This window comes from Equus przewalskii, chromosome 23 (genome assembly GCF_037783145.1).
Source record: "Equus przewalskii isolate Varuska chromosome 23, EquPr2, whole genome shotgun sequence".
NCBI lineage: Eukaryota > Metazoa > Chordata > Mammalia > Perissodactyla > Equidae > Equus > Equus przewalskii.
In genome coordinates this window covers 10,888,415-10,903,500 of record NC_091853.1, presented here as the reverse complement: position 1 = coordinate 10,903,500, position 15,086 = coordinate 10,888,415, and the positions used below count along the sequence as shown (strand labels likewise).

Sequence of the window (15,086 nt, the reverse complement as noted above, 5' to 3'; positions counted from 1 at the left end):
AGGTTACGGAGATGTGAAAACCTTGGCGTATTCCAGCACTGAAAGCAATCTGTTAAGACTAAAATGAGTAAAGCCTAGAATGTGTGTGTGTGTGTGTGTGTGTGTGTGTGTGTGTGAATATGTGTATAAAGGGGTGTGGAAGATAGGACAAATGGGGCAATTCAGTCTGAGATAAGACTTATCTCTATCTTCCTAAGTCCAATCAGTAACCAGGTCCTTTTGAGTCTATTTTGCACTTTACTGATCTGTAGCACATGACCTATGACATTCTGTCTTCTAAAATATTTGTGAAAACATGCCTACTGCAGTGTACGTACATTAAGGGTGATGATGGCGATTCATTCATTTTTGAATCCCTCTATAGAACCAACATTTTATTCAGTTTAGGCAATGTTTAATGAATAGAATTAAAAGTGGATGTTGCCATGGTGTGGAAATAAGGCAAATGTCTATAAATGCCTTTAGCGTTAACTGGAAACACGATACAGAGCAGAGGTCAGCACACTACGACCCATGGGGCAAATCTGACCTCCTGCCTGCTTTTGTAAAGTCTGTGAGCTAACAATGGTTTCATATCTCAGCGTTCATCAATATAACTTTATTAGAACATAGCGAAGCTTATTCCTTTACAAATTGTCTACGGCTGCTTTCATTCTACAACAGCAGCGTTGAGTAGTTGTGACAGAGACTATATGGCCCACAATCCTAACACATTTATTATCTGACTCTTTACAGAAAATGCTTCCTAACCCCTGGTATAGAGGAAGGACCATGGGCTTTGGAATAAGCTGGATTTGAATTTGAATCCTATCTGTATCTCTACTTGCTATGTTATCTAAAATGCTTAGCATCTCTGAGTTTTCAGATAATCATTTTCAGAATGAGAAAAATTATATCCCTGATGGAGAGTTTGTATGACAATTAATAATAAGATATCTGGAACAGAGAAAATCTCAATAAATGTGTTTCTCTCCCCTCTCTTCCCAGTGCCTGGTGTTAGGGATTCTCATCTTTGAAATCCAATCAATTAAATACGCATGGCATTTTCCTTTGAGGATTCATATGCAGTGTTTGGCTAGTTGAACCCAAAAAAGAAAGGGAGGAAATTATGGTTAACAGGCTTTAGGCTGTATGTAGCAAGGGTTTCCAGGCAGTGGTCCATGATTTATAACTGATGTGGAGGACCCTGGTATTTAAAATACTATGAGTATGTCGTGGTTTCTGTTAGGATAGCTAACCAGTCCAGCCTGAGTGAGAGCATTCCAAATTGGAGACATTTTAGAACAGTGATGAAAATAAACACAAACATATGATTTTGCATATATTGATGAGCTCCCTGTGAAACAAAACAAGTACTCATTGAATCTCTGCTTCTCAAATTGCTTCTTTTGTTGTCTATACTGCCGAGATTCAAAGCGCTTTCTGGAAGAGATCATGCCTTCTGTTTCTTTCTTTATCCCCCAATGGCACCTAGAGTTTACAATATGCACTTAATAAATCCTATGAATTCAATTCACAGACACATGGTCTTTGAAGAATTTAGAAGACGGGAAGGCTTTCCTTCCAATTCCACATGTTTTAATTTGTTTTCTTGCTCATGTCTACTCCCCTGTTTATCTCAGTGCTTAATTCTGGGTTTGGCATATCATAGGTGCATAATGAATGCTGGTTGAGTGAGGCAACACAGTGTAGAGGAATAAACATGGGATCAGAGTCAAGACGCATGAGTTTGATCCTCAAGTTTACCATTTTATTCTTGAGTGATGTAGAAAAACCACTTTGAGTCTTTGATTTTTACTTTCCCCATCTGTACAATAGGAAAACACATGTTTTGCCAAACTCACAGGGCTATTGTGGGGATCAAATTAAAAAGTGCCTGAGAATGCACTTTGTAAAGTACAAATGGCTTTAAAATATGGTTTTTACCATAAATAATAAAAGGAATCTACATTTTATGCTATGGAAGAGAAAGTTCTTACATTTTGGTCTATTGGCCCAAGATTAGAAAAAAAATAAGAAAAACTACGAGAGACAAGTTACCTCAGTAAATGTGGACTAAAATGACAGATATTTTGTTGGGCAAGTAGCATGTTAGTAAATGAAGGATTTTTGGAAAGATATTTTCAAGGCTAATGTTTTCCAGCACAGTTGTTTCTCACTTGTGCAATATATTTGTCTCTAATCCACTGAATACAAATCATATTTATGTATCAAGATTAAAGTGAACTAAAAGGAATAATAAAGAGTCAGAAATTGTGCAGGCCTCAGAAAACGTTGGAAAAAGCTAACGAGCTCATTTTTAAAAATCACTTCTTAATTCATTTGGTATTAGGTAGATTAGGGAAAACTAAATTTTCTTAATAGATTAATAGGAATGTCTATTCATATCCTCTGCCCATTTTTTTGATCAGGTTGTTTGTCTTTTTGTTGTTGAGTTGAATGAGTTCTTTATAATCTTGGAGATTAACCCCTTGTCAGATATATGATTTGCAAATATTTTCTCCCAGTTGGTGGACTGACTTTTCATTTCGTTCATGGTTTCTTTTGCCTTGCAGAAACTTTTTAGCCTGACATAGTCCCATGTTTTCTTTCATTTCCCTTCCCTGAGCGGACATGGTATTCGAAAAGATGTTGCTAAAATCGATGTCAGAGTGTGTGCTGCCTATATTTTCTTCTAGGAGTTTTATGGCTTCAGGTCTTACATTCAAGTCTTTAATCGATTTTGCATTAATCTTTGTGTATGGTGTAAGATAATGGTGTACTTTCATTCTTTTGCATGTGGCTGTCCAGTTTTCCCAACACCATTTAATGACGAGACTTTTCTTTAGCCATTGTATGTTCTTAGCTCCTTTGTCAAAGATTAGCTGTCCATAGATGTATGGTTTTCTTTCTGAGCTTTCAGTTCTGTTCCATTGATCTATGTGTCTGTTTTTGTGCCAGTACCATGCTGTTTCGATTACTATAGCTTTGTAGTATATTTTGAAGTCAGGGATTGTGCCTCTAGCTTTGCTCTTTTTTCTCAGGATTGCTTTAGCTATTTGGGATCTTTTGTTGCTCCATATACATTTTAGGATTCTTTGTTCTATTTCTGTGAAGAATGTCATTAGGATTCTGATTGGGATTGTGTTGATTCTGTAGACTACTCTAAGTAATATGGACATTTTAACTATGTTTATTCTTCCCATCCTTGAGCATGGAATATCTTTCTATTTCTTTACATCTTCTTCAATTTCTTTCAATAATGTCTTATAATTTTCAGTATATAGTGTAATTTTCACCTCCTTGGTTAAATTTATTCCTAGATATTTTATTCTTTTTGTTGCAATTGCAAATGAGGTTGCATCTTGACTTCTCTTTCTCCTAGCTTATTAGTGTATAGAAATGCAACTGATTTATGTACCTTGATTTTGTACCCTGCAACTCTGCAGTAGTTGTTGATTATTTCTAACAGTTTTCTGGTGCATTCTTTAGGGTTTTCTATATATAGAGTCATGTCATCTGCAAACAGCAAGAGTTTTACTTCTTCCTTTCCAATTTGGATACTTTTTATTTGTTTTTCTTGCCTAATTGCTCTGGCCAAAACCTGCAGTACTATGCTGAATAGGAGTGGCAAGAGTGGGCACCCTTGTCTTGCTCCTGTTCTTAGAGGGGTGACTTTCAGTTTTTCCCTGTTAAATATGATATTGGCTGTGGATTTGTTATATATGGCTTTTTATTATGTTGAGGTGCTTTCCTTCTATGCCCATTTTATTTAAGTTTTTATCATAAATGGACATTGGATCTTGTCAAATGCTTTGTCTACACCTATTGAGATGATCATATGAGTTTTATTCCTCATTTTGTTAATCTGGCATATCACACTGATTGATTTGCAGATGTTGAACCATGCTGCATTCCTAGTATAAATCCCACTTGGTCATGGTGTATGATCCTTTTAATGTATTGCTGTATTTGGTTTGCCAACATTTTGTTAAGGATTTTTGCATCTATATTCATCAGTTATATTGGCTTATAATTTTCCTTCTTTGTGTTGTCCTTGTCTGGTTTTGGTATCAGGGTAATGTTGGCCTCATAGGATGAGTCGGAAAGAGTTCTGTCATCTTTAATTGTTCAGAATCATTTGAAAAGGGTAGGTATTAAATCTTTGAATGTTTGATAGAATTTTCCAGAGAAGCCATCTGGTCCTGGATTTTTGTTTTTTTGGGCGGTTTTTGATTGCTGTTTCTATCACTTTACTTGGAATTAGTCTATTCAGATTCTCTATGTCTTCTTGATTCAGTTTTGGGAGGTTGTATGAGTTTAAGAATTTATCTATTTTTTCTAGGTTATCCAATTTGTCAGCATATAATTTTTCATAGTATTCTCTTCTAATCCTTTGTATTTGTGTGGTATCCATTCTAATTTCTCCTCTTTCATTTTTAATTTTATTTATTTGCACCTTCTGTCTTCTTTTCTTAGTGAGACTGGCTAAGGGTTTGTCAATTTTGTTTATCTTCTCAAAGAACCAGCTAATAGTTTCATTGATCCTTTCTATTGTTTTTTAAATTTCTATTTCATTTATTTCTGCTCCAATCTTTATTATTTCCCTCCTTCTGCTGACTGTGGGCTTTGTTTGTTCTTTTTCTAGTTCTGTTAGGTGTAGTTTAGATTACTTATTTGAGATTTTTCTTGTTTGTTGAGGTAGGCCTGTATTGCTATAAATTCCCCTCTTAGTCTCGCTTTTGCTGCATCCCATAAGAGCTGGTATGTTGTGCTTTCATTTTCATTTGCCTCCAAGTATTTTTTGATTTCTCCTTTGATTTCTTCATTTATCCAATGGTTGTTCAGTAGCATGTTGTTTAATCTCCCCATATTTGTGCCTTTCCCAGCTTTTTTCTTATAGTTGATTTCTAGTTTCATGGCACTGTGGTCAGAAAAGACACTTGATATAATTTTAATCTTCTTAAATTTATTGAGGCTTGCCTTGTTTCTCAACAGATGGTCTATCTTTGAGGATGTTCCATGTGCACTTGAGAAGAATGTGTATTCTGCTGTTTTTGGAGGGAATGTTCTATATATATATAAAGTCCATCTGGTCTAGTGTTTCATTTAAGGCCACTGTTTCCTTCTTGACTTTCTGTCTCGACGATCTATCCATTGATGTAAGTCGGGTGTTGGAGTCCCCTACTCTTATAGTGTTGCTGTCAATTTCTCCCTTTAGGTCTGTTAGTAGTTGCTTTATATACTTTGGTGCTCCTGTGTTAGGTGCATATATATTCATAAGTGTTATGTCCTCTTGGTGGAAAGTCCCTTTTATTGTTATATACTGCCTCTCTTTGTCTCTCATTGTCTTTTTTATCTTGAAGTGCACTTTGTTTGATATAAGTATAGCAACATCTGTTTTCTTTGGCTTGCCATTTGCTTGGAGTATCAGCTTCCAACCTTTCACTCTGAGCCTATGTTTGTCTTTAGAGCTAAGATGTGCTTCCTGGAGGCAGTATATTATTGGGTCTTGTTTTTCAATCCATCCAGCCACTCTGTGCCTTTTGATTGGAGAATTCAACACATTTACATGTAGAGTGATTATTGATATATGAGGGCTTAATGCTGTCACTTTACCTCTTGTTTTTCAGTGTTCTATATTACCACTGTTTCTTTTCCCTTGTATTTTTGACAGCCATTTCAGTTTGGTGGTTTTCTGTGACAGTTTTCTCAGTTTTCTCTTTAGGATTTGTGGCTCTGCTTTGATTTTTGGTTTCATGGTTATCACAAGGTTTGTATAAAAGATCTCATAGATGAGACAGTCCATTTTCTGATAGCCTGTTATGTACATTAGCCTAAGCAGGTTCTAGCTCTTTCCTCTTCCCCTGCTGAGTTGTCACCACAAGTTATTATTTTTAGTAATATGAGTTTGTAACTAAATTGAAGTGTTTATAATTATTTTTGATGCTTTCCTTCCCTTTATCTTTTATGTTATAATTAAGTGTTTGCTAACCTGTTCTGATAGATAGTTGCAGTTTTCTGATTTTGTCTATCTCCTTGCTCAAGGCTTGGTAAACCTTTGCCTTTTTGTTACAGGTAGGAGGGCTTCCTTCATCATTTCTTGTAAGGCAGATCTATTGGCGATGAACTCCCTCAGCTTTTGTTTATCTGGGGAAGCTTTTATTTCTCCATCGTATCTGAAGGATAGTTTTGCTGGATAGAGTATTCTTGGGTGAAAAGTTTTTTCTTTCAGTATTCTGAATATATCATTCCATTCTTTCTTAGCCTGTAAAGTTTCTTCTGAGAAATCTGCTGAAAGTCTGATGGGGGTTCCTTTGTAGGTTATTTTCTTCTGCTTGCTGCCCTTAATATTTTTTCTTTGTCATTGACTTTTGCCAGTTTTAATATTATATGCCTTGGAGAAGGTCTTTTTGCATTGATATAATTAGGAGTTCTAATGGCTTCATGTACTTGTAAGTCCAGTTCCTTTTCCAGGTTTGGGAACTTCTCAGTTATTATTTCTTTGAACAAGCTCTTGGCTCCTTGCTCCCTCTTTTCTCCCTCTTGAATATTTATAATCCTTATATTGCTTTTCTTAATTGAGTCAGATATTTCTCAAAGAATTTCTTTAATTTTTAAAAATCTTAGTTCTCGCTCCTTCTTTACCTGAAGGATTTCTATATTTCTGTCCTCTTAATTCACTAATTCTGTCCTCCATAATATCAGCTCTATTTTTTATGATTTCTAGATTATTTTTTATCTCATTAATTGTGTTCTTCATATCCAGAATTTCTGTTTGGGTTTTTTTTAGTTTCAATCTCTTTGGTGAAGTATTTCTCCTACTCAATAATTTTATTCCTGAGCTCACTGAATTGTCTTTCTCAGTTTTCCTGTAACTCTTTGAGTTTCTTATGATAACAATTTTGAATCCTCTGTCATTTAGATTGTAAATTACTGTGACTTCATGACTGGTTTCAGGAGACTTATCATTTTCCTTCTGCTTTAAAGTGTTACTGTAGTTCTCCATGGTGTTTGATGAATTAATCCTTTGCCAGTGCATTTGTGGTAGTATCCAGTCACAGATTCCACCTGCCACTGCTAAGAGGGAGCATGAGCTGTGTTTTCTGATCCCACCCCATATGCTGAAAGTTGTGGAGGTAGGGCTGCTCTGCATTTGTGTGGGATGGCCAAAGCCACTCTGCAGGTTGCACTCAGCTGGGCAGGGCTTCTATGGTGGGCAGATGGGTTGTGCACCATAGGCAGGGCATCTGTATTCAGCATATGAGTCACCCTTGCACAGGCAGGGCCACTGAACTTGGCAGCGGATCAGCTGAGCTGCTACACTAGGCAGGAGGGGCACCTACATGGGGGCTGAGCCACCACTCAGTGGGTCCTGTGGGCTGCTGTGCTTTGCAGGCAGGGCACCTTCTGAGTGGGTGAGGCACCTCATCACCTGCACTGCTCTCAGGGGCAGACATCTTCACATGAGCTGAGGCATCACCATTGGGGGTAGAGTATTCTCTCCTGTGGGGCTGCCATGGCTTGGGGGATGCTCCTGCAGGCTGAGCTACAACTCCAGAAGTGTTTGCACAGGCAGGGCTGCCCCCAACTCCTCTTACATTCACGCTGGCTGCTGTATGAGGATCTGCAACCTGGCTCACTGTTGCTGGGCGGGGAGAGGGCTGTGCTTGCTCACATAGTTCCACTGCCTCCTGGGGATCCAGTCCACCCACATTCAGATGTACAGCTGCATGGATCTCTCAGATGTTCTGTTGTGCTGTGCAGGGAATTCTCTTCTGGTTAATGAATGCCCATTTAGTTATAACTTAGAGGAGAGAGAGAAAGGGAACAACTCACTCTGCCATGATGCCAATGTCACCCTCAATAAACAGACTTTTTAAAGCTAAATAAAAATGAGGGAAGCATAGAAATGTAGAAAGGACTGAAGATCACTGGAGAGGGTAAATATTAGGTAATTTAAAATCATATTAACTTTTAAAAGCCAGGAAGTAATAAATGGAGGTAAAGTATTCTCAGGTACTGATTGATCATGAAATTGTGAGGGTACTAATTCATAGTAGGCTCTAACCAGTTAAGGATGCATGCTGCAATCTCTAGGGTAACCACTTACAGAATAAACTAAACATACAACTAACAAAATCATAGAATGGGAAATAAAATAATAAAGCTATTTGTTTAATCTAAAACAGGGCAAAAAATAGAACAAATGGAACAAGTGAATAAGAAATAAGTATATTGGTAGATTTAAAACTAATCCACCAAGAAGATACAGAAATTCTAAAGTTACAAACTGACAGTCCTCACTTTACTGGTTCCCATAAACACAAATAGCAGTTATCACAATTTAGTGATATAACCTGAGAGTCCAAACAATATTATTCAAATTTCAGTTAGCACCATATATTAACCGTAACAGCAGAAAGTACAAACTTCACTCATAGTCCTTCCATCCACAAATCACCAAGTAGATAACAAATGAGAATCATGATCAGTGACCAATTACATCACTTCTTTCAAAGTCTGTCATTGGTCGGTCACTGTGTCTCTGTTACTCAGTTGATGCAGAGACAGAAAAGTGAGCAGTTGTGCTGCCTCTTTGTCTCTCAGTGACAAACCTACAGGACATTTTACAAACATAGATAATCAAAAGAGGGAATCAGCTAACAAGGACGAGAGTGCAGCAAAGAAACAAAAATGATAAAATTGGAATTAAAGGTAAATAAAATTGTAGAAGAAAAAATAGCTGACTGTGGGAATGTTGATGCTGTTAGCACTTGAGAGACTCGATATGTAGGCCAGAGAAAATTAGTGAAAGCAGCCTTATCAACATAAATGAGGAAACTGGTTGTGACAAAAAAAGGATGAAGATGTCTCAGAGGAAGTGATGCCAAGAAAAAATTCACATTAAAAAAATTCCTCAGAGAAATTTCATAACATTGAAAGTACAAAGGATAAAATGTTGGAAGCTGATCAAACTAAGAAAGGAATATGACAATTCACAAATGCATAGAAAAACTGCTTGCTTTATAGCATCAGTCACATGATAAAAAAAAAAGGCAAGCATTGTCCAAACTACTTTGGGTAAGTTTGTCTTTCTTTTTTTAACAAAGAAATGAAATACTTTAATTCTCTATGTTTCTAATGTTTTAAATTATAGCAAACTAAATAAATATCAGTTTTACTTTTTTTCATTTCCCTTCACATTTATTATTGAAAATAAGAGAGTATTCAATATTGTGATAAAAATTTTTAGAGGTCATGTAACAATTGTAATTTTTACCATTGATTATTAAGTTTGCCTTGCATAGTTTCAGCCTACGTGGTCATTTTGTGGTCCCATGCTACCATATAAAGTGAGAATCACTTGCATATTTCACAATATGGCCTCAAAAATGTATAAATCAAAAACTGACAAAAATAAAGGAGAAACAGACGAATCCAAGATTATGGTAGGAGAGTCTAACACATAGCTCCCAGTAATTGATGGAATCAGTACAAAATCTCAGAAAAAAATATGTATATATATAAAATATATAAAATATAAGAAATTTCAACAACATGATGGATGAACTTGATCTATCTTAAATATACAGAATCCTGTATCCAACAATTTCAGACTACATATTCCTTTCAAAGTACATGTACTATTTACCAATATTGACCATATGCTGGTCCATAATTCAAGGTTCAACAAATTACAAAGAATTAAAACCGCAAAGAATATGTTCTTTGACCACAGAAGACTCTAGCTATAAATCAAAAACAAAAAGTTAACCAGAAAATCCACAAAAGCTTGGAAGCTAACAGCATGCTTATATATAACTCAGGAGCCAGAAAGGAAACCAAACGAAAATTAGAAAATAAGTTTGAACTATATGATAACAGAAATAAGACATGTGAAACTTGTAGGATGTAGCTAAAAAGGAATCTTATGGCCTTAATGCATATATAAAAGAGAACAGAACCTAAGAATCGTGTAAGCATCATCTCAAGTTACTAGAAAAAGAAGAGCAAATTAAATGCCAACATATAAGGAAAGAAATAATAAAAACAAGGGCACACACATAGGCTCTGATTTTCATTATTTGTTTCCTTTTATGTTTATACATATATATTCCTTTTACATATACAGGTATATATGCATATATACACACATATATATGTATGTGTGTGTATATATATGTATTTATTTCTTTGGTTGAGTCATAAAAAGATTAATTAAAGATAGATTAAAGATTAATTAAAAGAATAAAATTGATAAAGCTTTAGCAAGACTCAACAAAAAAAATAAGAGATATAACAATATATATATTATAACAATAGCATGAATGAAAAAAGTCCTAGAGATTGTGGGAACATTACAAAAGAAAATAAGAGAACAATATGAAACACTTAATGTCAATAAATTAAAGTTTTAGGGAAAAAGGACAAATTACTTGAAAAACTCAACTTACCAAAATTGACCTAAGAAGAAACAGAAAACCCAATTCTTCTATATTTGTCTCAAAGTTTTAACACATAATTTAAATTTTTTCCTAAAGAAAACTACAGCCTCAAAGAGCTTCACTGATGAACACCTCCAAAATTAATACCAGTCTTACACAAAGTAATCAAGAGAACTGGAGGAAAAAGAAACCTACTTTAGAAGTCAATCCTAGCCTTCGTCGTAAAACCTGACAGGACAGTAAAATAAAAGAAAATTAGGAACTGGCTCTAATGAACATAGATTTAAAAAAGAAAAAACACTTAAAATATTCACAAATAAAATCCAAAACCCACTGACAAAGGATTATACATCACCTCCAAGGTGTTATTGTTTCCCAGGCATATAAGTTTGGTTCATATTTAAAAGTTTATTAATGTAAGTCTAGAAATTGCCAGAACAAAAGAGAAAATAATATGGTCATCTCAGTAGACGCAAAAAAGCATTTGATAAAATTCAACTCCCTTTTCTCAGAAAACCATAAAATGTTAAGAGAAACTGAAGACAACTTAAGTAACTGAAAGAATACGTTAGAAGAGAAATATATTAAAGAGAAAACTCCCCCCAAAATTGTCATAGAGATTCAATGAAATCCCAGTCAATATAACATCAGATATTTTTTTCCATTAGTGGAAAATGAAGCCAATTCCAAAATTTATACGGAAATTCAAATGACCAAGAATAGCCAATACAATCTGGAAAAAAAGGAACAAAATTTTAGGACTTACATAATAGGATTTTAAGACTCAACAAAAATGTACAGTAAGTAAGAGTGTAATCTTGGTGCAAGAATATACAAACCAGCAGAACAAAATGGAGAATCAATAAACAGACGTCCACATATATATTGCCAGTTGATTTATGACAAAGGTGACACAGTGCAGCACAGTGAGGAAAAGGAAATTTTAGTTTGAGTAACAGTGGCTCTAGACCTACTGCAAATCCATAGGGGAAAAAACTCTTAATCTATACCTCACACAATACACAAAAATTACAGTGGATTATAGACCTACACATGAAAAGCAAAACAATAAAATTTCTAGAAGACAACATAGGGAAGTATATATTTGTGGTAGGCAAAGTTTCTTAATATAGTACACTAAAAAGCACTAACCATAAAGGAAAAGAAGGATAAATCAGACTTTCAAAAAATTTAGAACTTCATTTGTCTAAAGATACCACTAAATGCAAGAAAAAATAAGCCATCTCCCAATCTCATTAGTCAACATGTAAATGCAAATCGAAACCACAGGGCATACCTTTACATGTCCAACAGAATGGCTAAAATTAAGACTTAAAATACCAAGTGCTGCTGCAGATGTGAAGCAACTGGAATACTCTTAAGCCTCTGGTGAGAGAACAAATTAGTACAACCACTGTGGAAAAGTATTTGGGATTATCTGCTAAAGCTGGTCACCTGTCTACACATGATCTAGAAATTCCAAATATACCCAACTGTTTATATACGTTTGCCAAGAAATGTGAGTAAATGTGTATAGCAGAAATATTCATAATATCCTAATGGAGAAAAACTTCAAACAAACCAAACGTTCGTCAATACGGATAAATAAATTGTGCTGTATTCATGCACTGGAATGCTACCTAGCAACGAAAATGAACAACACCGCTAAGAGAAGCAGCATGGTTGAATCTCACAAATAGAGTGTTGAGTAAGAAAGAATCAGACACAAAAAGTACATACTGTCAAGTTTTTCATGTAAAGTTCAAAAATAGGCAAACTAATCTATGGTGATAGAAATAGAATAACACCTCTGTGGTATATTAACTGAGGAGTGCGAGAGCCTTTGGGATGATGTTAACACTCTGTTTTCTGATCTGTGTGGTGGCTAGAGAGGATGTTCACTGTGTAAAAACTCACTGATCTGTGCGTTTCTGATTTTGGCCCTTTCTTGTGCGTATGTTACACTTTGATAAACTGATTACTTGTAAAGAAAGAAGTCCAAATTTCAAAAAGAGGTGAAAACAAATTCAAAGTATAAAACTTTGAGATAACAAAAGGAAATTTCCTGATGAGCCATTCCAATGCATTTACGCATTTACACATACATGTACACATACATATACACACACGTATACACACACATGTATACAGACACAAGCATCATCTATCTGCAGACTTCACAAAAAAAATTTGGGCCACTTACTTTGAGCCAAACCTCATTCTCTCTCTCCAGGCTACCTTCTGGCTGCTCACTCCTCTCATCCTGAGGTCTATTTCCACGGGTGGCACAGGGAAACCAGCCAGTAAGGGGACGGTGCTCTAGTAAATCTGGATGGTAAGATGCGCAAATCTAAAATACAATTTCAACCAAAAATTAAAGGTGGAGGATGAGATATAAGTAAAGACAATGAAACTCTCCAGCTCAAAACCAAAGTTTTCCTCTCTTTCTGAGTGCCTAACGATCCTGTTATCGGCAGAACAGTTTTCTCAATGTAGGAGAATGTCTCAACAGTCTCTGTTAGCCTCAAGATATAACTTGCCAGGGTATAAAAATACACATGACAATTCTCAGCCCATCATCAACCCAGGGATCTTGCCCAAAGAATAGTCCGGGCACATTTCAGGCAACTGCTCCTAGGATTAGCCACAGAAGACTGTCCAGAATGATGCTTAGATCCTTACTGGGCAAGATCAACTGAGGCTACTGAGTCAGGGAACCACTGAACATTCAGCTCAGTAAAGGAGCCAGGGAAGAGAAACTCCAGGAAATCTCTCCCACTTCACTTACGGAAGATAGACAAGCTAGACTAAAAGCCACTTCAGACAGCTGTCACTAAGTCAACATCTCCCAACTTTCCTGGCTTCCTGTCATTGGGCACCAAAATCATTGAGAAAGAGGCCAGAATTAGCTGAGGACACGTGGCAGACATGGCTAGTTGCCTACCAATATCCATTTCCCCTTACTTTCTTATGCACAAACTCCAATTTTGTTCAAGGTGACAGTGTATCCAATCATAAATGCTCATTTCCTCAGGGTCCTTTACCACTAAGGGTGACAAAGTGATCTGGGTCTGACCAGTGAGATGTTGGTGGAAGTCTATAGTCTTGAACTTCCAGCAAGCTGTCATTTTCCCAATAAAAAGGGAAAGACTCAACTAGCATGTACCTATTCTCCTTTGACCTTGCCCCTTCTTCCTGCTTGACTTCATGCCTAAAGGGGTAGCAGTCATCTTATGAGCAGGAGGAAGAAAGCTGCAAGCTGAGGATGGAAAGTGCTGGAATCTAGAAGTCACCCGGGTCCTCGATGAGTTCCGTGAACTGAAGCACCAACCTTGGCTGGTTCCTCAGTCTCCTGGAGACGTCTCCTCAAGTCTAAAATCCAATGATTTCATCCTGGCTGGTAATACTTAGCTAAATCTCACTTCTGTTGAAAGGACAGTATTGCCTATTGTTGCGATGAATGGAAGAGGTTATTTGGCAACGGAAGCATCTGGAATAGTACCCAAAAGCCAAAGCCCTTAATCTTCTTTTCAGGATTCAACTATAATTCTTAGAAGTTAGTCCTCAGAGTCCTCAGAGGATCTCCTATTTATTTAGGTGGATATTCACGGAAAATTGTATACCTAAGGATTTGTTTTTAATACTAATTGTAGAATTTCTTCAATAAGAATTCTTGAAATCATAGTCTACTTTGATCTTTAACATATATTTTAAATTTCATTTGATCCTTGTAATAAACCATTGAATTAAACGCAAAAGGTATTACTATAACCATTTTGCATATGAGAAAATTGAGGCCCAGAGAGATTAAGTGACTTGTCAAACCTCACTTAGTAACAATAATGGTAATACTGGTGGATCCAGTAGTGTAATCCAGTCATTTTGACTCTTCACTGTTTCTTTTTCTTCTTTTAAAATAAATTCTCCCCGATACAAAGCCCAAGTGTAATTTCTGATATGTGTATTGATAAGGTTAATTCTGAAATGCTTCTGTATACCTTGGAGTCAGCTATTGCATCGCCAAAGGTTCCTAGATGAAAACTAGTGAGGGTAAGCAGGATGAGGGTGAGGGATGAGAGCTAATTGCTAGTCTAGAAGCTTTTCATTTAATATTATCTTATTCTGAGTTCAGTAAGGACTAAATTTGATATCAAAGTCAAGAGAAAAATGTAAGCTCCCATTAAGCATCTGGGGGAGACACTTCACAATTTTGCTCAGCCTTGACTCTATTAATTTACCATGGAATGAGGCTCTCCGGTTACCAAGGAAACAGGACACTTCTTGTCCTCACGAGAGGAGTAAGCTTGGGCAGCCCACTGATCCAGGTATCCTTTGGGAGTATAGAGGCCACAGTCTATGATGCTGGTTTCCTTCTCAAAAGGCTCACATATTCCATCTCCCTCAAAGATGTAGCACAGGCTTGGCTCTCCTGCCAAGAAATATTGTATGATGCTTGAAAAGTGTTTTTATATATGTCATGTAACAATAATTACATTTTTTCTCCAACCCACTAAAGAGAATCCTGTAGTTGCCAGCTAAGCTAATGCTCACCCCAAACACGCAGACAACAGACACACACACACACACACACACACACGGCACACATAACTAAAGAAGAAGGGTTCTTTTTCATGGGGAGAGTGGTAGAATCCATCTATC

The 15,086-nt window shown here is 36.3% G+C and overlaps 1 protein-coding gene across 1 annotated transcript in view; it reads right to left on the bottom strand.

The window, feature by feature from the left end:
• The window catches only part of PAPPA2 (pappalysin 2), a 255,583-nt gene that overhangs the window by 103,818 nt on the left and 136,679 nt on the right, over positions 1-15,086 (bottom strand). Inside the window, exons 10-11 of the mRNA XM_008522125.2 lie at positions 14,666-14,856; positions 12,631-12,777 (exon numbers count right to left, since the gene is read on the bottom strand). Coding sequence (XP_008520347.2) covers positions 12,631-12,777; positions 14,666-14,856 — 338 coding nt within the window. The remainder of the gene's footprint in view (positions 1-12,630; positions 12,778-14,665; positions 14,857-15,086) is intronic.